Below are 26,370 nucleotides of genomic sequence, written 5' to 3' on the forward strand. Positions count from 1 at the left end.
ACACACGCACAAAACAAGAGACACCCTACATCTAAAAAGCCGGGGAGCACTTGAAGTGATCATCACGCCAGGCTGCTTAGTCTTTAAAATCTTCAAGGTTTGGAGGAGCAGGCAATGTTTTCTCCCCTACTGGAAAGACTACAGCAGTCAGAATGCCCACCAATATACCAGTGAGACAAAGAAAGCTATCAAGCATTCTGCCACGGTAGCTTAGGTTTACTGCTATGCCCATTTTAATATAAAGGACATCATCATCATCATCATCATCATCATCATAACAGTTTGCTGGGGGGTTTTTTACTATAAAAAGGATGGAACCGGCCTCAAAGCCTAGGGAGAGATTGTTCCCAGCACAAACACTCTCCCTGTGGTGGATGAAGGCAGTAAGGCTTCAGCTGCAATCCCATGCATATTTATCCAAAACTAAGCTCACTGACTAAGGGGCTGCGGTGGCTCAAGTGGTTAAGACGCTGAACTGCAGGCTGTGGAAGGTCAGTAGTTCAGCAGTTCAAGACCCGGGTGCCGCATGACGGAGTGAGCTCCCGTCTCTAGTTCCAGCTCCTGCCAACCTAGCAGTTCGAAAGCAAGAAATTGCAAGTAGATAAATGGGTACCACTTCGGTGGGAAGGGAACAGCGTTCCGTGCGCCTTGGTGTTTAGTCATGCCGGCCACATGACCACGGAAACGTCTTCGGACAGCGCTGGCTCTTCGGCTTTGAAACGGAGATGAACACCGCAACCCTAGAGTCGGACTCGACTGGCTTTCGAGCAAGGGAACCTTTACCTTTAAGCTCACTGAACATAGTGGGACTTATTCCAACTAGACATGCATAGGACTGTGCTACATACCTTGAATGCTGGCTCCTTATGTGGAGTCTGCAATGCTTACCCAGACATATACATGTATGTTTCAAACCCACTATCCACATCCTTTCTGTAGTGGACAAATCACATGAGCAAAAGATACACACATAGGGATGTTTATACCCTATCATGATACAACTGTGTTAAGGTTGCACAAAACACTCAAAATGTGCCATGTAGATGTGCCATGTAAAGTCTGCATGGCACACCTTATGTTAACCAGTCCCTTAGGACACACTTGGGATGCACATTCAAAGTGCCAAGGATATGAAACCAAAGCTTCCATCTCATGTAGCTATAACAAAACTTTAGAGCACTACATGTTGTGCAAACACCAGAAAGGATACAAGTCACAGGTCTCGGGTAATGGGCAACCAGATATAATCCTCGTAATGTTGAGACAATCCAAGCACAGTAAGTCATTCAGCCACTTTTCAACAGGATCTCCTGGGGCATACCGAATGGATTCCTGGAGAGAAACTTCATGCAGTGTACGGACTGTAAAGAAACATGAAGCACAAGAGGTCACAAGGGAAATATCTCAGATCAACGGGGATTTTAGGTTTCTTGTTGGGTGTGTGTGCGTCAATCATCTCTCCTTTTCTCATCTCCATTCCCGGTAGATGAGGTCAAAGGACTGCCCACTCTGCACAGACAGCCACAAATGGGAAGTGATTTCATATAAAACTTCCATGAAATATGTTGAAATACACAAACACTGAAAGATCTGAGTTGGGGGGAGTGGAGGGTGTGTGCAAGGTACACTCTTTATCCAGTGACGGTCTGATTCAGCATGTGCTTGCTCTTTCCCATGAAAGCTCACAGGGTAAGTTCCCAACGCTTCAGTGCTGAGCTCACTATGCCAGCTTTGGAGAGGTTTTTTAAACTGCAACTTTGTTGGGATTTTTGGTCTCTTATTTTTAACATAACACAAACATGACATCCAATAGGAAAGTCAAACTGAAAGAACTAAAACTGTAAAAGAAAAAAAATACACACATGCAAAACATTGATCTAAAACTTTAAGAGAACTAAATTGTTCCTTTGTGTTACAACCATCTAGTGCTTGCATCGATTTTGTAGAAATGCCTTTATCCTTCAGGACAGTAAAGACACATGAAAATTCCCACTGTATCAGAGCAAACGTCCAGGTAGCCCAGCATCCTGTTTCTAGCACTGACCAACCAGCTGCCTCCAGGAAGCTACAGAAGTGGTCAGAATTCTGATGAGTTTGTGAGCTCCGTATGAAAATGCTTATTCTTGACTCAGATGAAGATTGGAAACATGATTTAACTTGGGAAACACGTTAGTCTGCTGGAAAGCTACATAGTCTACTGGAATATTTGTCTATGCTTGCTGGTGAATTGTTATTTGTGGAACACAGAAGTTTTAGGTGGCCTTGATGCCACTATTTTTTCAGAAGATTTACCTGTTGCATTGAGCAAGTCACTGTTTTTCAGAAGACTTACTTGTTGAATTGAGTAACCTTTATGATTTGGATTTAGCTTTATAATTGATCAGTTCTCTGACATGGTGTTGCACATGTTTAAAGTGCACTTTGGAAGTTTTCATTCTAGTATGAGATTCTTGAAGTTTATATAAATCTATTCACATATGAATCCGTAATAGTCTTTATTTGATTCTCACTGTTTATAAGTGAATCTTCACAGTGGTTTTTTTGTGTTTTTCCCCAGGAAGCTACAAGCAGGGCATGAAGATATCCTCCTGTGGTGCTGCTCTATCAGCAACTGCTGTTCAGAGGTTCACTGCCTCCAAACACAGGACAGATTTCCTTTGGCCATCATTTCATGTGGCTGTTGGCTGAAAGTGGAGAGACAAACCTTATCCTCCCTGTCTCATAATACTACACCACTTGGAGGGTGCAGAACGGCAAATACAGCACAGTCAAAGGCAAGCAGCACTTCACACAATGCACAATTAACTAACGGACTTTATTGCCTTAAAGTCTAGCGAAGGCCACTAAGCTTATATGGCTTTTTTTAAAGGCCAGGCGAATTCCTGGATCAGTCAATCTATGGCTTAGCAGTGACAGCCAAATGAAATCTGTATGATGCCCTTTGATTTCCTGTGGGAATTTCTTGGAAAGCTGACTCAATAAGGACAACTTGCATGCCAAAAGATCACCTATCAACAGGCACATTCATATGAAACTATTAGTCCCCTGTACTTACAGGGAATGGCCGGGCAAAGATTTCTTCTGTACAAATCTGGAAAAAAAACTATGCAAGCAGCAGATCGGCAACACAGAGCTCATGTTATACAGCCCTGGGAAAAATACCTGCGGAGAGTTTAGCGGTGGTGGTTGTTTTGTTCTCTGCCGTCACACTGGCTTGGGCTTGCACACTCTGTTGCCGCAACTGCTGAATCAGCTTCAAAGACAAGGAACGGCCAGTGTGTTTGCTGGTGAATTGTTATTTGTGGAACACAGACGTTTCAGGTGGCCTTGATGCCACTATTTTTTCAGAAGATTAACCTGTTGCATTGAGCAAGTCACTGTTTTTCAGAAGACTTACTTGTTGAATTGAGTAACCTTTATGATTTGGATTTAGCTTTATAATTGATCTGTTCAGTTCCCTGACATGGTGTTGCACATGCTTAAAGTGCACTTTGGAAGTTTTCATTCTAGTATAAGATTCTTGAAGTTAATCTATTGACATATGAATCCGTAATAGTCTTTATTTGATTCTCACTGTTTATAAGTGAATCTTCACAATGGTTTTTTTGTGTTTCTTCCCAGGAAGCTACAAGCAGGGCATGAAGATTGTTTTTCCCCAGGAAGCTACAAGCAGGGCATGAAGATATCCTCCTGTGGTGCTGCTCTATCAGCAACTGCTGTTCAGAGGTTCACTGCCTCCAAACACAGGACAGATTTCCTTTGGCCATCATTTCATGTGGCTGTTGGCTGAAAGTGGAGAGACAAACCTTATCCTCCCTGTCTCATAATACTACACCACTTGGAGGGTGCAGAACGGCAAATACAGCACAGTCAAAGGCAAGCGGCACTTCACACAATGCACAATTAACTAACGGACTTTATTGCCTTAAAGTCTAGCAAAGGCCACTAAGCTTATATGGCTTTTTTTAAAGGCCAGGCGAATTCATGGATCGGTCAATCTATGGCCTAGCAGTGATAGCCAAATGAAATCTCTATGATGCCCTTTGATTTCCTGTGGGAATTTTTTGGGAAGCTGACTCAATAAGGACAACTTGCATGCCAAAAGATCACCTATCAACAGGCACGTTCATGTGAAACTATTAGTCCCCTGTACTTACAGGGAATAGCTGGGCAAAGATTTCTTCTGTACAAATCTGGAAAAAAAACTATGCAAGCAGCAGATCGGCAACACAGAGCTCATGTTATACAGCCCTGGGAAAAATACCTGCGGAGAGTTTAGCGGTGGTGGTTGTTTTGTTCTCTGCCGTCACACTGGCTTGGGCTTGCACACTCTGTTGCCGCAACTGCTGAATCAGCTTCAAAGACAAGGAACGGCCAGTGCCTTCGTAGCTATTAAAACGACAACATGCACCATCAATTGGAAAGAGAAACAAGTATTCATCCTGTGGTGCTTAACGTACTGCTAGCAGCAGAACTTGGAACCAAGCTTAATGACGGGAAGATTCACATGGTACAGAACTCCTGCCATTGTTCTACATGAGAAGGGGGGGGGGGCATGTTTCATTCTTTTCCCCTAGAAATAACTATCCTGTCGAAAAAGAAGAAGAAGAGGAGATTGGATTTATACCCTGCCCTTCACTACCCAAAGGTGTCTCACAGCAGCTTACAAACTCCTTTCCCTTCCCCTCCCCACAACAGACACCCTGTGAAGTAGGTGGGGCTGAGAGAGCTCTTGACAGAAACTGCTCTTTTTCAAGGACAGCTCTTATCAGAACTACGGCTTGCCCAAGGTCATCCAGCAGGTGCAAGTGGAGGAGTGGGGAATCAAACCCGGTTCTCCCAGATTAGAGTCCACGCACTTACCCACTACACCAAACTGGCCTGGGCCTTTATGTCTGACAGAGGAGGTTATAACTGATGTTATTAGAGAGGCAGTGTGTGTAGTCACACCTATAGACTCCATATGCCGGCAAAGAACACTGCTCACAGCCTCCCAGAACTATGACTTTTGATGCCACCACCACCACTTGACAAGGAGGTGCCAGCACACAGACCTAGAGGGTAATTCATGCCTTCCTGTTCAGTTCTTTCCTGAGATGGTCAGGGCTTGTTCTTCAGTGCAGGACTGTGCAGCTGGGTCAGTGGTATGATCAGTACTTGGAATGACTGGTACTAAAAGTATATATGGATTTGTAGCAGTAGGTTCCAGTCCAGTGGCTTGCAGGTGGATATTTTCTTGAGGCGGGTTAGCCATTAGGTCCTGCAGGGACTTGACGTGGTAGCTGTTGGTTCTGACATAGAATACCCACGTTGAGGTTGATATGAATACTAATCCGGTAAATACTAGAAGTGTGAATGCAGCAATCTAACCCTAGATAAGATGGTCAAGTAACAGTCCAAGTTCATTAGGTTTATTCTGCTCACTGGTGAGAGCAATATGGGTAGTGGGGACAGTGAGGATCCCAGGGGTATGTGTCCCAGCCATAGTTCTGAGGTCTTAGTGCAAGTCTGCATAGAAAACAAAAGCGCACAGGGAGGGTCCCAGATGTCTGGAAGGCAATGTGGACCAGCTCCTTGGAGACCAGCTGATTGCAGGCCCCAACACTGTAGGAGGTGAATCTGCATGTAACCCTCTGGGATGTATCCTCCAGCTTGCCCTCTGGCAATGAACCTACCGCTTCTGGGGATCAGTCCTGGTCCATCAATGGTACTACTGTACTATTAGTGATCCAGCTCCTAAAATCCTAGTGCCTGAACAGAAACCATGAAAAATTATATCTTTACCCACAGGAAGGAATTTCTGGAGAGAGGGAGAATGAAACACACTCCAACAAACAATCATCCATGTGCATTCTCAAACACTATTCTCCCGACAGACAGAACCACCCCCGTCAGAGTGCCAGAGATTTCACAACAATAATTTTCTACGTAATTTCCTCATGCCAGTATAATCCAAATATCTCAAAGCCCAGACCGTCAAGGCGTACTGCTCTTCATCTAGCAAGAGTCATAGTAGTCTTCACAACAGCGCTGAGACAGGCCCTGTGTGTATCTAGCTTAAATCAAACCTTTCGCTTAATCAGGTCACTGCCCCACCTAGCTCCATACTCTGACTGGTAACAGCTCTCCAGAATCTTAGCAGGGAATGGTTTGCTTCCTAAGACCCCTTCAAAGGAGATGCCAGGGACTGAACTGTGGCCTTTAGCACAAAAAGGATATGCCCTACCACCGACCCATGTCCCCTAACCAGGCAGAATACCTACCCATTGATGGTAGAAGCCATAAATACAAGGTAAGGGCCAAGCAGTTTTTTCACCAGGGGCAGGGGAATAGCAGCAGCTTCATCAATCACCACAAGTTCAGCCTGACCCAGTTTCACAGCATCAGCAGGATGTATATACTTGTCAGAAAAGAAGGGGAGAAATGATATGTAAAATGATAGTTCTGCTAGAAGCAAAATCAAAGGGAGCCAAGGGGGGCAATCCATGCACTTTTCTCCTTATATCTGGTTCTGTCTGAAGTAAAGCTAAGGTACCCTGTTTCCCCGAAAATAAGACCTACCCAAAAAATAAGCCCTAGTAGGATTTCTATGCATTTATGGTATAAGCCCTAGTGTGTCTTCTTGAGAAAATATAAATATAAGACAGTGTCTTATTTTTGGGGAAACACGGTAGATAAGCAATTCTTCAAATCCTGTATGCTGTTTCAGTGACCAAGATTTAGATGGTAATTGTGGCTACAGAAGAAAATACAGTTGCAAATCATGAACACATTGATTTGAAACAGTTACACAAACAGCTTAGCACTTACTGCGACAAAGTTGGCATATAAGGAACTTGCCTATTGGGCAGATGACAACTTTCACAATATTGATTTATGTTGACTCTGAAGCTACTGTTGTCTCGCCGATTGGGGGAAAGTGGGATATAAATATTCATTTTAAAAATGTAAATAACTGAAGCACAATGGCTCAGAGAATGAGTGGCAGACCCCCAGTTCACTTCCCTGTGACACAAACTGACCAAGCGGTCTTCGGCAAGTGTACATTAGAGTAGCCACTTTCAGCTCCAATCACTTCATGTTCAACAGTGCCATTGTAAAAAAAAAAGTACTGTCATAATGGCTATGAAGCACTTCAGGCATTCTGAAACACTACATATTATTGCCAATAACCAGTAATAATCACTGCGCACTGTTAAAGTATTGGGGAATTGGTGAACTTTGTTTTGGGCTTCTAGATCGTGACCTTTCATCTGGTTTACCCTATAAAAGAAGAACTTTGAATCTTGCTCAGTAGGCCAGCTTGATTTTTTCTTGCTTGCAGCAGGATGATCATCTTATTAAAACTGAATGCTCTGGTAGCCTAAAGCCTTGAGGGAATCTTTTCCTTTCCCGGACTGAACTTGGCAAAGGGTATGCGTGTTATATTAGGATTTTGAAAACTCCCCTAACACACACCTTTGTTTATCACACACTGCCAGTCGAATCTGACTCTAGGGTTGCGGTGCTCATCTCCGTTTCAAAGCCGAAGAGCCAGCGCTGTCCGAAGACGTTTCCGTGGTCATGTGGCCGGCATGACTAAACACCAAGGCGCACGGAACGCTGTTACCTTCCCACCGAAGTGGTACCCATTTATCTACTTGCAATTGCTTGCTTTCGAACTGCTAGGTTGGCAGGAGCTGGAACTAGAGACGGGAGCTCACTCTGTAGAGATAGGGCCAATTTAATTCCTTAGATCTACACTAGAATTTTTTTTTTGCCATATCTGAAAAACAATACATACACTACATACGGTTGGCAAATTGTCCTACTTTTTAAAAAAAGGATCACAGAAGCGGACAATATCCTATATAATTTTTACTTTCCATTTTATCCAAATTTTTACTCACCATTTTATCCTAACAATCCTATGGTGTAGCTTAGGCAAGAAGAATGTGAGTAGACCAAGGTAACCTGCTAAGCTTTATGACAGTGGGGATCTGAACCCATATCTTGCAATTGCTTGCGTTCGAACTGCTAGGTTGGCAGGAGCTGGAACTAGAGACGGGAGCTCACTCTGTAGAGATAGGGCCAATTTAATTCCTTAGATCTACACTAGAATTTTTTTTTGCCATATCTGAAAAACAGTACATACACTACATGCGGTTGGCAAATTGTCCTACTTTTTAAACAAGGATCACAGAAGCGGACAATACCCTATATAATTTTTACTTTCCATTTTATCCTAATTTTTACTCACCATTTTATCCTAACAATCCTATGGTGTAGCTTAGGCAAGAAGAATGTGAGTAGCCCAAGGTCACCTGCTAAGCTTTATGACAGTGGGGATCTGAACCCATATTTTCCCAGCCCTACTACACTTCCAAGCATTTCCCCACATCGGCTCTCCAAAACCTATGGCTATGAAAAATGACTAAAGAGGTTTGCTTTAACAAATAAAATCCGACTGTGCAGACGCAATACTGTCTGGCCTTTGCAAAGTAGTTGTTTATTTTATTTATTTTTTAGATTTTTATTCCACCCTCCCCAAAGTGAGCTCAGGGAGGATCACAAGAGTTGAGTCCAATAAAATCCCATTAAAAATAGTTAAAACACTAACAATAAAAATTCATATAGGTAGCAGGATTCCATATCTCTCAGAGCCACAGGTGGAATCAGTTGGCCCTTTCAGCAGATCGGGAGCCAGACTGAGAGCAGAGCAGCCAACTGTGATGGACGCCCTCAGCCGAAGGCCTGGTGGAACAGCTCCGTTTTGTAGGCCCTGCAGAACGATAAAAGGTCCTGGAGGACCCTGATCTCCAGTGGGAGCTGATTCCACCAGGCCAGAGCCAGGGTGGAAAAAGCCCTGGTCAAGGCTAAGCGGATGTCCCTTGGGCCAGGGGTAACCAGCAGATGTTGATCCTGTGAGCACAAGGCTCTTCGGGGCACATACGGGAAGAGGTGGTCCTTCAGATATGTCGGTCACAGGCCGCGCAAGGCTTTGAAGGTTAATACAAACACCTTGAAACAGATCTGGTACTCATTTGGTAGCCAGTGCAAGTGGCACAATACTAGCCAAATGCATGCCTGCACAGGCGATGCTGTCATTAGGCACGCTGCCGCATTCTGGACTACTTGGAGTTTCCGGATCAGTCTCAAGGGGAAGCCCGCGTAAAGTGAGTTACAGTGATCAAGCCTGGAAGTGACCATTGCATGGGTCACTGTCGCCAAGTCCTAGGGGAAAGGTAGGGGGCCAATTGTCTGATCTGGAGGAGATAGAAAAAGGCAGACCTGGCAACTGCAGTGACCTGGGCCTCCATAGAACGTGAGGCATCCAGGATCACCCCTAGCCTCCTCACCATCTGAGCTGCTGCAAGTGACACACCATCCAGGGTGGGCAGCCCGATACCCGTCCCAACTCCCCTCTGCCTTCCTTGGACTGAGTTTCAACTGGCTCTGCTGCAACCAACCAGCCACGGCCTCCAATGCCCCTGTCAGAATCTCTGGGGCTGAGTCCTGGCAGCCATCCAATAACAAGAGTTGGGTGTCATCTGCATAGTCATCTGCACCCCAACCCAAACCCCCGAACCAACGGAGCAAGAGGGCACATGCAGATATTAAACAACACTAGCGAGAGGATTGCCCCGTGGCACATCACACTCAAGTGGATGCCGCAGGAAGACCCTCTCATCAAGTGCCACCCTCTGTCCCCGACTGTGGAGAAAGGAGGAAAACCACTGAAGGGCAGTCCCACGAACCCCAATGTCGGCGAGGTGGTGGGTCATAAGATCATAGTCAACTATGTTGAATGCCACCTCCTGCACCCAGGTCTCAGTCACACAATCCAGGTCTATATTTTGCTCTGCGAGATTATAGACCTGGCATTGAACAATACCAGTACATTTTGCTCTGCGAGATATTCTTGCAGAACAGAGTTCTTATTTATAGACCTGGCATTGAACAATACCAGTAATGGAGACGGGTAATCATTCCTAGCCCCACAACTGACATTTCTTAGGCTGAGACGTAGGAGGGAAGAGGTCCAAGCAGTACCGTATCGCCAATCTCTTCCATTCTGTTTAATGGAATATCTCCTAGTCCCACTGCTATATCTTCCCTGCCCCTCGATCACTGGTATCCCCAACCCCTGCATGGCCTCCCTGCTAGATGTTATCGGCTCCCAATTGACCGAGCGAGCATCTAGCAGAGGACCCAAGTACAAAGGCTACCTGAACCCAACTAACTACTTTTTAAAAACTAGCCCCAACCCAACCCTACCCTCCTTGACTCACTAACTCAACACCCCCATAAATAGCTATTGTGCACGAATTCCAGAAATCCCAATGCATTTACAGGATAAAGAAAAAATGTATGAAAGATTATTTACCTGGATAGTCTGTCTATGTTCTCGGAATACATTCACCCTGACGACTGCTTTGTTAAATTCTGGATTGAGAGACTGAATTATCTCATAATCCAAGTGCTCCTTGAAAACAAAAGCAAACAAGAATATTTGAGAACCAAATAAAAACTACATAACACACTAATAAAAGGGGAAAAGGTGCTTGAAAGTGGCTATTTTTAAGCTTTAACCGGCTTGGCAAATTGCTCCCAGAGTACAACATGGTACACCAGAATAGCTTCTGCCTATCAAAACAACATCTTTTTTTGGTGACGTATATGGCACATTCCAAAAATTATTTGAAAAAACTATGTAAAATGTTCTCCATTTTAAAAGATACAGATAAAATTGTACCAGGCACAGGCATGGGAGTGTGTACATGCAGTTGCACCATATATACATCACATCAAGCTCTGGAGGTAATGCTTCTCCAGCTACATGTTTCCTGTACACGCTACACAATGTGCTTTGTATGTATGAAAATTCTGAATGATCTAGTTCTTACGATGACAGTGGTACCCTAATCAGAGTTACACCCTTCTTAATCCATTGAAATCCATGGGTTTAGGAGGGTGTAATACTGCTTAAGATTGCAATGTTAATAGTTCATCAACTGACCACTGGTGTTGCCATCTATTGGATGACTAGTTGCAAAACCAACAACAGTTCAGGCAAAGAATTCAAAATGACATTCCAAGCAAATAATTCTCTGAATTCACTAACTGAGAAAACAGAACTTTTATCTTCTTTAAATAGACACATGATCTCATTTGCAGACAGATTTACCATTAACTTCATTTTGGTCTCTCACACAGCCAAGAAACCCAATTTACTTCTATTAAGAGCTTAGAACCCAAGGCTGCAGCAGGCTTAAATGCAGCATGAATGACGGTAACAGAATTAAAACTTCATCATTCAAAAAGACCAATAAAAAAGGTAACACAATAAGTGCTTTAAATTACCCAAAGCATCAAAGGACTGCAAGATGGCTGACTCAACAGTGAATTCTCTGTTCAGTTACCTAATCAGAGAACTGGTGCAGTACAGATTACATGTAAACTAGGAACCTTTGGCTGAAAATTGTCACGTCGTACAGGAACTAACCTGGTGACTAGTCAAAGGCTAAGATCTGAAGGAACCTGATGCAGCAGCCTTGCTGGTGCTAAAGGGGTCTGCATCTGGACAGCAGAGGGGGAGACTTTCTGGAACCCCTGCATACACCTCCTTGACCTCCATTATGGAAGGGAGGATATAAATGTAACCAGGGAATAAATACTGATGGTGGTTCAAAGTGACTATGATCAACAACTACACATTTTACTGCATCAGTCATACAAAATAATGGGAGCTGCATGGTAGAACATCTGGTTTGCATGCAGAAGGCTCCAAACTCAATTCTCTGAATCTTTAAAAGGTTCAGGCAATAGGCAATGGGGAAAGACCTCAACCAAGATCTCAAAAGAGCTGCTGCCAGTTAGGGTGAACACTACTACTCTTGACAGATTATCAGTAATCAGACTCAGTTTAAGGAGTTTCCTGGTCTTCTGAAAGGAAATCTCTACAAAGGTGCTCTGCATGTTCATCTTACCTGATACTGTAGTGCGTCAAAGCCTTTAAATACAAACTCAAACAAGGTGTGAAGGTTATCTGGGCTGGGAGACGTGACAAAGACGTTGGAATAGCTACACAGAAAAAAGGGGGATGGGAAAGAAGTGTTATAGTTTTGGAGTGGTAGCTGTATAAGTCATTGCAGAAAAACACAAGAAGGAGTCTTATGGTACAACTTAAAATACTAACAAATCTGTTAAGACATCCCCTTCCCCCATGCCAATGTTTATATATTAATCAGTCAAGGATATGCTTCAGGCCCCTGATCAATGTGCACTAGTCCACAAAAATACATGCCAAAATAAATCTCTTACAGTACAATCCTAAAGGGGGGGTGGGGGTTACACTGGCACATCTCTGAGACACGTCAGTGTAAGGGCAGTTATGCCACCGCAGGACCCCAGTGCTGCTCCACTGCACCTGGGTGCTGATACAACTCCACACCAGTGACCCAGTAGCACAACTGAGGCATAGGTCCCTGTGCTGGCATGGCTGTGGGCAGTTCTGGGGCATGGCTAGGGTTTTCAGCTCCCTAAGGCCTTTCAGCCTGAGAAGGCTCCCTGTCAGAGGCAGAAAGTTACGCCAACAAGAAACCCCCCAACACAGTGTAGCCGCGCAGGACCCCAGTGTTGCTCCACTGCACCTGGGTGCTGATACAGCTCCACACCAGTGGCCCAGCAGCGCAACTGAGGCATAGGCCCCTGTGCTGGCATGGCTGTGGGCGGTTCTGGGGCATGGCTAGGGTTTTCAGCTCCCTAAGGCCTTTCAGCCTGAGAAGGCTCCCTGTCAGAGGCAGAAAGCTACGCCAACAAGAAAGACCCCAACACAGTGTAGCCCATAGGCACCAAGTCCTCCCCCCCCTCCGCTATGGCCATGCCCATGAGGCCCGAAGCTGTTCAGAATGCTGACTCATGAACACTCCCCCCCCCCCCTGTAGTGGTCGAGCCCCCCTCCCCCCCCGCAGCCAATTGCTGCCTCCTCCAGCCCTTCAGAAGCCCCAGTCAGAACAGCCGACAACTCAATCGGTCGGGTGCACAGCACAAGACTCTGCCTCAGAGCTCCCTGTCATATGGACTTAGAGTAAGCAGCAAGGAACTTTGGTGGCAGGAAAAGAACAGAAAGGGCACTTAGTGCCCCTGGACGAGAACTGTAGGTGGGGCTCACGTCTGAATGAGTTCTTCTCAAACATATTTAGAATTTGGGATATTACAACTCTCTAAAATGCTTTCTGCCCTGACCTGGCTATCCCAATCTCATCAGATCTCAGAATCTAAGCAGGGTCACCCCTGGTTAGTACTTGGATTGGACACCACCAAGGAAGTCTAGGGTTGCTGACACAGAGATAGGCAAGGGCAAACCTCCTCTGAATAAGGCTGCCGGGTCCGAATGCCACACCTGTGGGGGGCTGGGAGGGAACTTTCCGAGAGCAGGGTGGAGTGATGCGACGCGCTGACGTCACACAGACGTGACATCAGCATGTCAGGGATGTTGTTCCCAGGGCTACAGAGAGAGAAAGGAAGAGAGGACCGGTTGGGGTTCTCTTTTCTGACACTTGCTTACCTTCTCCAGCAACTGAGCTCCGCAGCCAGCGACACTTGCCCTCCTTCGGCCTCGCCGCCCAGCTGCCTTCGGTCCCCTGCCAGAGCAAAGGGCGGCCAAGCAGAGCAGCTTGGGTTTCGCTTTTGCCCATTTTCACTTTTTGCAGCAGCCAGGAAAGGCTCCAGTGGCACTGGGAAGGGCAGCCCAGCCTGCCTCCCCCCCACACACCTGTGGCACAGGGGCACAGCCACCGCAAGCCGAGCGAGTCAGCATCCACCCTGGAGGAGGCTGACCAGGAGGCAGGACTGCTGGCATGCCCCATGAACCGAAGGCCTGCTTGCCTAGGAGCAAAGAGTTCCATTCTGCTTCCAAGCAAGCCTTCAGGTAGTTGCAATCCGCCCAACTTCCGCATGATATCAGCATGTCATGTTTGGGGGTGGGATTTCTTCCCACAAACCAGCTGGCTGGCAGTGGGCAGGAGCCAAAAAAATTGGGGGATCCTGCACCCCCAACAGGGGAATGGCACCTCTACCTCTGAATGTCTCTTGCCATGAAAACCTTACAGGGTTGCCATAAGTCAGCTGCAACTTGAATGGCAAAAAAAAAAAAAAATGCTTCTAGGATTGCCCTTCTAGTCAAAAAGCCTTAAACCGTAAGTCTCTAACAGTCACTAAGAGTGACAGGAAAAAATGAAATCATACTACCAGCACACTTTAGCTACTGAAGCAAACACATGCTTATCTAACCAGAAACTTACCCAAAAGCCACTGCTCCAGCTATAGCCAATCCTAAGGCTGCAGATTTACCACGCCCCCTGGCAGCTGTTAAAGCCACAGTACTTCTCAGTGTCTTCTCAGAAATGCCTTCAATGAACTTCAAAAGTGCTTTTGCCTAGCAACGGGGAAACAAGTCATCAGAATGGCTGGTTGACTGACAACTATAAAACAGTATGATTCTTTGCTTATTTGCCGATTGTTTAAATGTTTTAACAGTGGTAAATGTTAAGTTTTAAATGTTTTAACTGTATATGAATCTTGGCACATTGTGCCAGGCAATGTGAGCCGCCCTGAGCCCGCTTGCGGGGAGGGCGGGTTATAAATATAATAAATAAATAAATAAATTTAAGGACTTTCTATGTCACTGTTCTATAAAAGTTAAGCTTGAGGCAGCTCACAGAAAAGTACAATGCAGTAATCAAAAATACATTGCAAAATAACTATTAAAACTAAAAAGCAGGAACAAAATTTTTATTCAGTGGTCTTCCATAACAAAAGTTTTCAGTGGACACTGGAAGGCTGCCGTGAGAGGGCCAAACACAACTCTTGGGGGAGGAAGCTCCAGAGTTTAAGGTTTAAAAACATGCAAGTGGGAGACGGAAAGAGAAGCGATATCATTTAAGTTTATCGCTACCGCAGAGGTTCACCACAATGACCTGGGCTCATCTATCCCTTATCCCAGCGTGACTGCAATACTTGCCTGGTCCAGAGTTTTACAGGTCTCAACCAGCACTCCAACAGGTTGCGTGTCCTGAAGACTCTCCTTTAACTCCTTCAGCTCCACATCCTGAGGACTCAGGCTGTCCTCCTATATGTGAGAGTAGAATTGCCCGAATCAAAACAGCTGCTGTCATTAAATTCACAAACAGTGGATACAAACCTAAGGGGAAGTTCTCATGCTCAAGCCCGGTTAAATAAAAAAGGCTTAGATGAATTTGCAATACTCTTCTGTACTGAACATTAAATTACTGTATTTAGAGTCAAAGTCCAAAAGCTTCAGCTTCTATCTAACGCATACTTACCTGAGATCGGGGTGGAACAGGTACTATATTTGCAATGTGGCTAGAGACTGGGAGAATGTTAAGCTGATCATCAACTACCATGCAAGTCTTGCATGAGGCCAGAGACAGAATGAATCTATATAAAAGGAGACAAGAGAGACACCACGAACAGAGAAGTTAAACAAGCAGATATTTCCTACCCTGCAACCTTTCCTTTATCCTATCACCCATCTACATGGGATGCATCTCCCTCTGGACAAAGCAAGCCAAGGCTAAGTGTTCAAACGAGGTGAATTGAATTATGTTAAGTAAGAATCGGGCCCAGGGCCCAAGCTCTATCTCTGGCAAGCATTAGACACTGTGTGGAACATCCCACCTCTTGTATGTTGTGAACAACAAGCTTCCAATACACTTAACTGGAGGATTTAAGCAGAACAATATCAAAAACGTAAAAGAGTAACAAATTACATGTGAATTAACAACTTAATTCTTCAGATTTAGCAATTCGCCTCTACGTCTTCTCAAGTCTGTACATACATAGCTATCCTGCACAACCAGGACATACTGGTTCCAGAACAAGACCTGAACTTCTTAACCAGTAAAAATTCTATAGTCTACCAGGGAACTTCTTAACTGCCAAGGTGAAAAGATTTCAAAAGAGGGCATTACATTGTCAGAAATACATGTTTTCTATCTGATTGGCCTTCCCCACTGTGAGAACATGCAAATCTAGCAAAGTTTGCGCTTTTAAGCTGTTCACCTAGGAGTTAAATTATATGTGATGGAATTTATGTTCGTTTACTTACAGACATATCTATGCACATTTTTAAAACAAATGGAAAACAAGCACACAAGTGAGGGAAGCTAAGCCCTGTCCTTAGCTCTTCCTGAGCTCACTGCAAACCATTGCTTTAAGGTTCCTGTTTCAGCTTGGTTCTCTGCCAGCACAAAAACTAACAGGGGGGGAAAAACCCTCACACAAGGGAGTGCTGAGAGGCATGGGGAGTGCCAGGGCTTAGGTTCCCCCACACTTGCATTCTTAAGTGCTAAAAATTAAGCCCCACCTCCCTTTTATACAGGAATGTGTGGACACATAAGTACAAAATTATAAACATACCTCTCATTAAATCTGCCTACTACATCCTGATGTGCCTCGGTTCGGTATCGAGAATGTACATCCTAGAATACAAATGAAAATGGATGAATGTGACACAGATGACGTGTTAAGCTAATTCAGTACTACGGGTGTGCATTCGGTAAAGCTGAACAGAAAAAACCCCGGAAAATGCCCTTTCAGCATTTTTCAGGTATTCGGTGTACCAAATAAGCTTCCCTGAGCTGATTCAGCTGCCGAATACTGAATGCCGAAATTTTGGGGGGTTTTCGGCTTTAAACATTTGGCCTCTTTTCTGCCCTTTGCTATGCTTTCCAGGAGAGAGGGGGAAGAGGGACCTTACAGACAGCCAATCACTGCAATGCATTAGCAAATGCCATTTCAGCTTGCAAGGCTGTTGTTGCTACTGGCTTCATTTGTTGAAGCCCAACTACTAGCTTGCTGCTTTCCCAGGGGAGAAGCACTGGCCAATAGGATTGGCATACTGCTCTCTGGCCAATCACAGAAGTTTGTTCCTTTTTAAAATCCTTCTGTGTATGCCCAGAGAGCATAAAAGTAGGGGTCTCTAGCTGGCGGACTCCATTCCTGTTCCTGCTGCTGAGAGAGAGCCTGGGTTGGAGATTGTGTTGCTGGCTTCTGCTTCAACCACTGCTCTGAGCCTGTTTTCCTGCTGCTGACTTGGACTACTTCAGATCAAGATCCATCCATCCTGTCTGCTGGACAACAGAAGACTGAAGAGAAGAAGACAGCACTGGTTTGACTTATATTATGGCCACTTTAAAAACAATTTTCTTATTTTGTTGTGGGTTGGTGGGTTTGAGGCCTGGGGTTGATACCGTGGTGGTGAGTACGCCTCTGGGCCCTAGGGCCTCTCAGGCCTCTTCCTGGTTAGGGTTTTTTTTGGGGGGGTTCTTAATAGTTTGTGGTTTTGTTACCAGTCTATTGCAGTTTAAAATATTTTAAATTTTTTTACTGTGATTTATATTTCTAGGATTGTTGGGTTGGGGGGGGGGAGACTGACTAGACCTTCTGGCTGGGGTCTAGGCAGGCTCTCTCAGGCCTCTCTGTCTGGTTGTTTTTGGTTCATCTGAGGGCCTCAGGGGCCTTTTTGGTTTTTGGGGGGAGTCAGGATCACTGCTCTTGTGTGTGCACTTCTGGTTTAGCTGCTGCACCATTGTTAAACAGACTTTTAACAAAAGTTTCAGGCATTTTTAACTAATATTTTAAAATAAATCTCAGCACGGGCTTTAGCTGTTCTACCTTTAACTAGGCCAGTGCTAGGAGGACAAAGAGAGGCCAGGGCCACGTTCAGACTGGCAGTTTGCAGCGCTAGGGAGTCGCATCAAAGAAGACCCAAAACAGACCCGGAACAGCTTGGTCGCGATATTCCTGTTCACACTGCAGCAAATGAAGCGGGAGGATACCGTGGAGGAAGTGCAAGGGAGCGTTCATACTGTTGGCCCGCCCCAGCGGGCTGTTAGCGGCTGGCTCTGCGGTCCACTGCATGCGTTTATGTGCATGGGCGTCTGCCGCAGAAACAGCCAGCACCTATTATCAATGACTGCGGGTTGTTCCCGCCTTACAGTGCTTGCGTTCACACATCAGGGAACCGGAATCAACCCGCTCTCCACACGGTTTGCTACCACTTCCACCAGGTACTTTTAAAACTCGGGAGGGAAGCGGTACAAGATGGCTTGAGTACGGCTGGGGGACGCTGGACAGCTGTACCTGTGTGAACCCACCCCTTTAATCCGCTAGTGAAACGCTCCTGAAATGTTTGGCAGTCAGGCCAAACTGCCAGTCTGAACGTGGCCCAGGTTTGTCTTCAGTTCATAAAACAGAAGTATAAGTAGCACAAAAAAGTAGTGTGCTGTTTGTGCTCTGACTGAACTTTGGTGACACCAAGCCCTTTTTTCAGATAATTTTTCCCCTTTAGCTTGTGTGTTTCAATTAGGGAACACCTGCATTTCCACAGGAAATCAGGCTGGTTCCAGTAGAATCTAGGTAGTGGTAGTCTGATTAAAGACCCTAAAACTTTTTTAAAGGTTTCCAAGCCACATCTCAAGGATAATCTTTAAACCATAGTCAGGGTCAATGTAGGAATTCACCACTAGTTCTAAAAAACAAACCAAGGCTACCTACCTTTTCCCCCTTCCATAGGAAACAATGGAGGATTGGGGGCACCCTCTTTGGAAGCCCCTAGAATTGGACTCCTTGGTCTAATCTTTTCCAAACTTGAGAGTTCTTTTGGTGAGAGGCTCCAGCAGCTACAGTATAAATTTGGTGCCTCTACCTCAAACGCCCTCCCCCCCCAGCCCCCTGAATACTTGTTAGAAGATTTTTGCCATTGACTACAATGTCCCCATAGTGTAGCTGTTTACAGACATGGAGCACTACCAAGCTCTCTCTCAAGCACAGGGGAAAGCATCCCTGTGATGCATACCATGGTCATTGTGTACAGCTGTTTTAGGGAGTTCATTGTTCTCAGAAGAATTGCAACTATGCCACCGCCTTCCACAGTTTCCACGGTTCTAGCCAGCAGGTTTGGTGTCAAGGCTTCAAAGTCCTGGAAAAAATTACAGATGAATTTTGAAAAAAATTTCCTGTGAAGACACCAAATCCACAGAAAGGATTCATCCCCACCTTTTCATACTTCCCTGCACACCCTTGGAAAGCTAGTGGGAGATGTGCAAATAATCAGTTCCTTCCATGGGGAGGGGGAGCAAGAAGAAGTCAGCAGAAGTATCACCCCCACTCTTTCATGAGCAGAGCAAGCTCCCTAACAAAGTAAAGCATCACACCGGGGGGGGGTGTGTGCAGCAAAGGCAACTGCAGAAGGAAGTTCACAGAAGGCTTCAATCCAACCCGCTGCATCTTCAAGTCATGTTACACACATGTTGTTTAAACACCATCAGCATCAGTCTTCGTGCAAGGGTTTGCAAGGGCTTGTATCCAACCACACAGTTCCAAAGACTAGCAGGCCCATGTGAGAGTGGAAGGTCCCTCACTTCAGTCCAGTGAGAGCTGCATCTTGGGGGTTTTATGTATACTACCTTGCAACTGACAAGTATGGCTTTTCTTATGTCATTCTTGTGCAGGTACAATTAAAGTTGGTCAGTCTAAACCTAACCAAATACTAGTCACATGTGATAATTCGCCATACTGTGTGTTGTAGAAGTTTCAAATGATATTTTACAGATTTTTAAAATAATACTGAGTACGTTTACTTCATACACTTTACAAAGTGTTAAGTAATGCTAAGTGTAACACTTAAGTGCAAAGTGTTAAGTAACATTCAAGTAAGTGCTTTTAAATTTACTTTGGTAAAATATTTAAAGACATTATTTACTGGAACAGGCACAGCAGTTTTCACATACCAAGCATAAGGACTACCACGAGGACTCTGACATCTAAAACATCTTCTTACCTGAAGGACACACATGCCGAAAGTATTCCCGAGAATTTTGTGTGTTTCATTGTAGTAACAGTACCGAATGTTTGTGGCTGCTACAAACAACTCAAAGGGGTCATCTTGTTTCAGATCTAAAGTCCCACTTTTAATCTTCTTTTGCAACTGCCTCATCCTTTTTTTACGGTGGCTGGAGGGGGAAAAGGAGATTAAATTAGAAGTCCTCACTGGGGAAAGCAATCAGATTTTAAATGATGTTCTTAAATTAGGAGCAACGCATATTGATCTAGTTTGAACTCTGATGGACTATTATTTGGATCCTCCAACTACTAGATACATGTGCCTTCTTAAAGGGCCAGTGGCAACCCACTTCTAGCAGTTGAAACAAAGACAGGGCCCTGGGTGGATAAGCGCGCCAAGCACTGAAATTACAAGGGGAAAATGTCAGAGTCATTTCAGAGAACAATAAACTAACTACTGATACGATTAAGGTGACTACATGAGAAGTCTAGAGAAGTTAAGACAGAAAGGGTTATGTCTGGCCTACAGACAGACAAAGAGGATGTACAGTGCAATCCTAAACTGAGTTATACCTTCTGAATCCATTGAAGTCAATGGGCTTCAAACATCTGCTTAGAATGGCACTGGATGTCTCCAACATCTGTTCTCAACTTCATGCCAGTAAAATGAAGGAAGTACTTAGCCTGCTATTTTGAATATTTTGCCCTACCCAGAACCCAGTATTTATTTGTTAACAATTAGGAAAAATGTGCTTTACAAATTTTTGGCTCCTATTTAAAAAGAGAGCAACCATTTTACCTGCTGAAGCCCAGCTCTTTCTTATAACACCATAACACCGACGGCCTGGCTTTTACAGCTGCTTTAGACAACATATGATGAAGAATGACCACCTGCCAAATGACCAGAATGAAATCCATTATCTTGTAAGGAAATAATGACAATGCAGCAACATATCAGAAAAGTCATAAGAAAAACATCTATGTTAGAACTTGTGTTTGATCTCTGTAAGTTATGCCCAGGGAAGAGGCAGAACTATTGTGTATAATCATTTGCTGCCCTACAAGACAGAGTCAGGGGGAGGCGGGAATCACGTCCATGGAAGGGGGGAAATTACATCCATGGCAGAGAACTTTGGACATAACTGGATGTTTTTTTAAAGTCCTAAGTAACATGAGATCAACAAGCCCAACTTTTGAAAAACTGCTCAAACAATTAAAGCGATTATTTTGCCCATTCAGTTTTGGCAAGTTCCTTCATTACTTATTCTTATACCAAGTCACTTGATATAAAAGACATACCCAAAAGTTCAACAATCCATTTTCCTAATCACACCAATGAAACATGCACAGAAACAGTTACATAACTGACACTACAAGGTTTATTTGAATGATAAAGCTGCAACATATTTTTTAACTTTATAGTCTGCCTTTCTCACTGAGACTCAAAAAGGATTACAGGATGTTAACAGTGCAATCAAACAGCATAAGACAACCAATGAGTAACCTGACAGGGCTATGATTACAGAATCAGAGAACAAGGCAACAACAAACTATCTAAGGCAAGGTGTACTGTAAACAATACAGAGATTAGATCACAAAATAAAGACAATGCAGTCAAAGCAAGATATACATGGCACCAGTGTTCCCTCTAAGCTGAGTTAGTGTGAGCTAGCTCACAGTTTTTTAGCCTCCGGCTCACACATTTTTGTCTTGGCTCAGGAAGGATGACTCCAGAGCAAACTAATTCATGCAGTAGGCAAATCACTCGCTCACACCTTTAATGCCAGTAGCTCACAAAGTAGAATTTTTGCTCACAAGACTCCACAGCCTAGAGGGAACATTGCATGGCACCTAGACAACAATCCTATTCCACTGTAACTGAACCATTATATTCTACCAACACTTGTAATCTTTTTGAAAAATGCCTTCTTGAACATTACTGTTGTGGACATTTTGCAGAATGACAGAAGAATGGGAGTCTTCCCAACCTCCTCAGGCAGACCATTTCAAAACAAATAAGTACACACACCCAATTAACTTGAAAGGAACATGACTTCCCCAAAATTATAAAAATTATTAACCATAACTTGTATGCGAATGAAAGATGACCTCCTCTTTTTTGGGATGGAGTACCTGAAAAGTAAATGCAGTTATATCTAGAAGAAGAAGACGAGATTGGATTTATACCCCGCCCTTCACTTGGACTCTCAGAGCAGCTTACAAACTCCTTCCCCTCAACAAACACCCTGTGGAGGAGGTGGGAGTGAGAGAGCTCTGAGAGCACTGTCCTTGAGAGAACAGATCTGACAGCACTATGTCTTGCCCAAGGTCATCCAGCAGCTGCAAGTGGAGGAGTGGGGAATCAAACCCAGTTCTGCCAGATTAGAGTCCGGGCACTTAACTACTACACTAAACTGGCTGTATGATTCTGGAGATGGCATCAGCTGAATGGATAGAGCCACTGCCTCTTAAATATTTAACCATAAACTTTTTCCATATAGCACTTTAAGCACTAGTTAACTTTTCTAAATGACACTTTAGAACTCATCCACAGAATTAGGTTTTTTTTTAAAGGATGGAACATGCAGCATCCACTGTAATCAATTACACTTTTACTCTGTTCATCCTTTAAGAAAGCTCAGCATGCATCACAGAGAACTTTCTGCGCTATCCCATCTAGCCATGGATGCTGCCCAAGTGAGTTTCCACAACATTATAGAATCAAGCAGGCTAACCATTCAGTGGACAGTAGAAAAGAGCAAGAGTCCAGTAGCCCCTTAAAGACTAACAAAATATGCAGCAGAGTATGAACTTTCGTGAGTCACTGTGCATTTCTTCAGATACTAAAGAAGTGAGTAGTGACTCACAAAAGCTCATTTGTTGTTGTTCAGTCGCACAGTCGAGTCCGACTCTTCGCGACCCATGGACTAGATCCCGCCAGGTCCTCCTGTCTTCCGCTGTCCTCTGAAGTTTGCTCAGTTTCATGTTCGTTGCATCGATGACACTGTCCAACCATCTCATCCTTTGCCGTCCCCATCTTCTTTGACCTTCAATCTTTCCCAGCATCAGGGTCTTCTCCAGTGAGTGCTCCCTTCTCATTTGGTGGCCAAAGTATTTGAGCTTCATTTTCATTATCTGGCCTTCCAGGGAACAGTCAGGGTTGATTTCTTTTAGGATTGACTGATTTGATCTTCTTCACAGCTACCCAATCTTGATCATTCAGTGGACAATTACAGCAATGCAGTCATTTTTGCTACTAAAATTTCTCCAGATATTTTGCTCTACAATCACATGGAGAAAATACAGAGTGAGCTAACAATATAGAGACAGGATGTTGTCGAAGGCCCATTTTGCAGCTATTTCCACAAACCCAATAGATCTCTTAAATGATGCATGCACTGCTGGCACATAATGGACATAAGGGAAGGGTCATGAGGAGAAATTTCAGTGAAAAATGACTGCCGATAACTGATGCATGCACTGCTGACACATAATGGACATAAGGGAAGGATCACGAGGAGAAATTTCAGTGAAAAATGACTGCCTGAACTATACAATGGTTTATGATGCTGGATCATAAGCGCCAAAGGAGGCTCCTGTTTTTGCCTCTCCAGCCACGGCCACAGGAGTTTCCACCAGAACATCAACTAAATATGCAGCCACACATTAAATATTTTTTTAAAAAGTTATTCCTAATGGCCACAGGCTAGTCTTCACCTGATCTTTGCCATGATCCCCGACTACAACAAAGAGCGTCCTGTGCCGTTCAGCCACTCCATTCTCAATCAAAACTCGAATGCGATTATCCACCTTCTTGCGCTGCATGTTCAGCTAGAAACCCTGTAGAGATTTCAGAGATGACAACAATAATAGTATTTTTGTTGTAAAGATCACAGTAGCAGTTGGTTTTCAGTCTTTTTATTCTTAGTCCCGATACATCACTCATCCCTAAGTATCTGATTTGAAGTACAAAACAGAAAAATGCCATTTCAGCATGATCTTTACAGACTCCAAAATCTGATTCGTTTAAGAGCCCTACCTGCTGGTGAACCTTCCCATAAAGAAACATTGTGAATTGTAAGCAATGCCATGCAGTCATGCTATGACAATACTTGGTAAAGGCGGATTGGGCAAAGACAAACATACGTTCTCCCACAATACCTTACCGCATTTTAAGAAGCTAGTCACATAAATAACTCTTAACCTTATCTTGGAATTTTTCAGAATCATTAAATTGATTCTACCATATTAAAACTTACTATCATTCACACAATAAATAGTAAGTGTAACTGCAATATAATTATTAGCACCATAACAGCAAAAGTTTGTATGTATGTCTTAAAAAAAAATTTTTGTATTAAAAATCCTTGGTATCCAACAACCAGAAGTCAAATACTTTTTTCTTTCTGGGTTTGGCCAAACTTACTTCAGTTGCCAAGAAAAGGGTTAGCAAAAGAAGTTCACATGACATTCTAGATACTGTGGTGAAGAGACAGCAGCCAGGAACATTGCCTGCAAAAAATATCAGTAGTGACTTCTGTTGAATGTGACTGTTTTACAATATGACCCCAAGTTAACTCAGAAAGTTTTACAGGGATTATTTCCCAACAAATTCTCAGTATTATAACCCAAGCAGAAACAATCAAGAATCAGTTACTTTCCTCAAGAGGATAAAATGGAAGAGGGAAAAACATGTACAGCACTCTGAACCCCTTGAAGCAAAAGTGCAATAAAAATTGGGTGGACTGATAGTCAGACAGAAACCTCTGGTCCAAGTGTCAGATCTAACATTTTATTCCCCAGCCTGTGAAATACTACACACCATCATTATAATAGCAACAAAAGAGCTTGTAAACTGATTAACAGTGTCTATGTACCTTCTAAGGTCACATCTTCCTAACGGTGCAAGCCTAAACACATTGAGGTCACTTCCTAGTAAATGTGCTTTGGGCTGCAGCCTCCATATAGCACAAACATGAAAAGAAATCCTGAGAGGTTTCACTTTTTATCTCCAAATCACATTTATTAATTTTATTTCCCATATTCTAAGGTGCTACATCTTTAAGAATGGAGAAATAGGCCAGAATTACTACAAGAACATGACAGCCAGGGTGGTTCAACAGTTAGAGTGCCTAACTAAATTGTGGTAGACACCCAAGTTCTAATCCCCACTTGGCACGAAGCTCACAGCAGTCATTTTCTCTGTTATCTCACAACGTTGTTATAAAGCTAACACTGTATGCCTGAAAGATGGGATAAAAGTGTAAAAGACAAGCTCTACTGCTCTCAGCTTCACGTCTGTGCTACTAAGTTTTGCACATTTTACTCAGAAATAAATCCACTCTTTTAACTATCGTTATAGCCAAACGCACATGATTGCAGCATCCATGCGGTGATAGTGAATGAACTAGTATGCTTATGTGAAAATGAACTCTACCTTGATTTTTTTTTTTACAGCGTGCAGGTTTCACCGGGAATCCAGAAATGTTGTAATAAGTAGCCAAAAAATGAGGGGCACGGGGGAGAAGAGAGACTCATCCCGCCTTACTTGAAATGCGTGCAAGCACTAGAGGAGACGCTGGGCAGGTTTCCGGTGGGAGAGATGGGGGGGGGGGACCATTAAGAGAATGAGGCCAGTAGAAAAAGGCCTTCAACGTGGGTCATCCTTGAGGCTGAAAAGCTATGACTCTCTCTTCACAATTAGTCCCACGGAACAGAGTGGCAAACCTCCCAGTACACGTGCCTCGGATCCAACAACGTAACTCGGGAATCCAACAGTACTCCACGCCCCCATCTCGACTCCCACCCGTAGTTATTTTCTTACCTTTTCCTCTTTCTTCCTTTTAAATCCAGGGGGCAAGAGAAGGCAGCTACAGCCCTGAATTTTGAAGACCAGCTTCCCACGTGCAAAACCACGTGGGCTGCGCGACAGCAAGGAAGGACCCAGGAACAACCTTCACAAAGCGCCGGAGAGAAACCAGCCGATATAGCTGAAGCCAGCGCAGGAATCTCCTCCCGGGTCTGGGCAAAAGCATCAGACACCCTCACAGGGGCCTTTTTGGTATGCGCCCCGCCTTTCAGAGGATCTCAGGCAGGAAGAGGAGGAGCCGATGGAGCCGCTGCCCCCCCCATGGGAAAAAATTGTCTATCTGGATGATTAGTCCGCCCTGCGCGGGGAGCGTTATACAGGGCCCTTCATTTGCACAGAAGTAGATTCACTTGCGTTCGGGTGGACTTTCTGGGCACCGTACTAAGGATTGCAGGCCGATCGTAAGCACTTTTTGCCCCCCGAATTTTAACTCGGTCTTACAGTACAATAATGTGCATCACTAGGGGGAAGCAAAAGTCCAGCGGCACTCACAGGCTAACATAATTTATTCCTCCTGAGCTGTCGTAAGTCAGAGCTCACTTTACCAAATGCAGAGAATTGAACATCCACAGGAGATATAGTCAAACGTTAAAAGCAACAGAAAAAGGGAAGTGGGTATTTGTGTATAAATCTTAATTCAAAGGTACACTGTA

General features: G+C 44.2%; 1 protein-coding gene across 1 annotated transcript in view; it reads right to left on the reverse strand.

Annotated features, from left to right (window-relative positions):
* Window positions 1-25,758, reverse strand: part of NAT10 (N-acetyltransferase 10 (GCN5-related)) — a 43,049-nt gene extending 17,291 nt beyond the window's left edge. Inside the window, 14 exon segments of the mRNA XM_015410860.1 lie at window positions 1,211-1,361; window positions 4,265-4,389; window positions 6,264-6,400; window positions 10,367-10,465; window positions 11,970-12,063; window positions 14,286-14,419; window positions 15,005-15,112; window positions 15,327-15,441; window positions 16,423-16,484; window positions 18,863-18,985; window positions 19,847-20,018; window positions 20,648-20,739; window positions 23,566-23,688; window positions 25,673-25,758. Of these exon segments, the coding sequence (XP_015266346.1) occupies window positions 1,211-1,361; window positions 4,265-4,389; window positions 6,264-6,400; window positions 10,367-10,465; window positions 11,970-12,063; window positions 14,286-14,419; window positions 15,005-15,112; window positions 15,327-15,441; window positions 16,423-16,484; window positions 18,863-18,985; window positions 19,847-20,018; window positions 20,648-20,739; window positions 23,566-23,673 (1,520 nt within the window). The 5' untranslated portion in view covers window positions 23,674-23,688; window positions 25,673-25,758.
* Between the last annotated feature and the right edge of the window lie 612 nt (window positions 25,759-26,370).

The sequence above is a fragment of the Gekko japonicus genome, unplaced genomic scaffold, assembly GCF_001447785.1.
Source record: "Gekko japonicus isolate JY-2015 unplaced genomic scaffold, Gekko_japonicus_V1.1 scaffold65, whole genome shotgun sequence".
In the NCBI taxonomy this organism is placed as follows: domain Eukaryota; kingdom Metazoa; phylum Chordata; class Lepidosauria; order Squamata; family Gekkonidae; genus Gekko; species Gekko japonicus.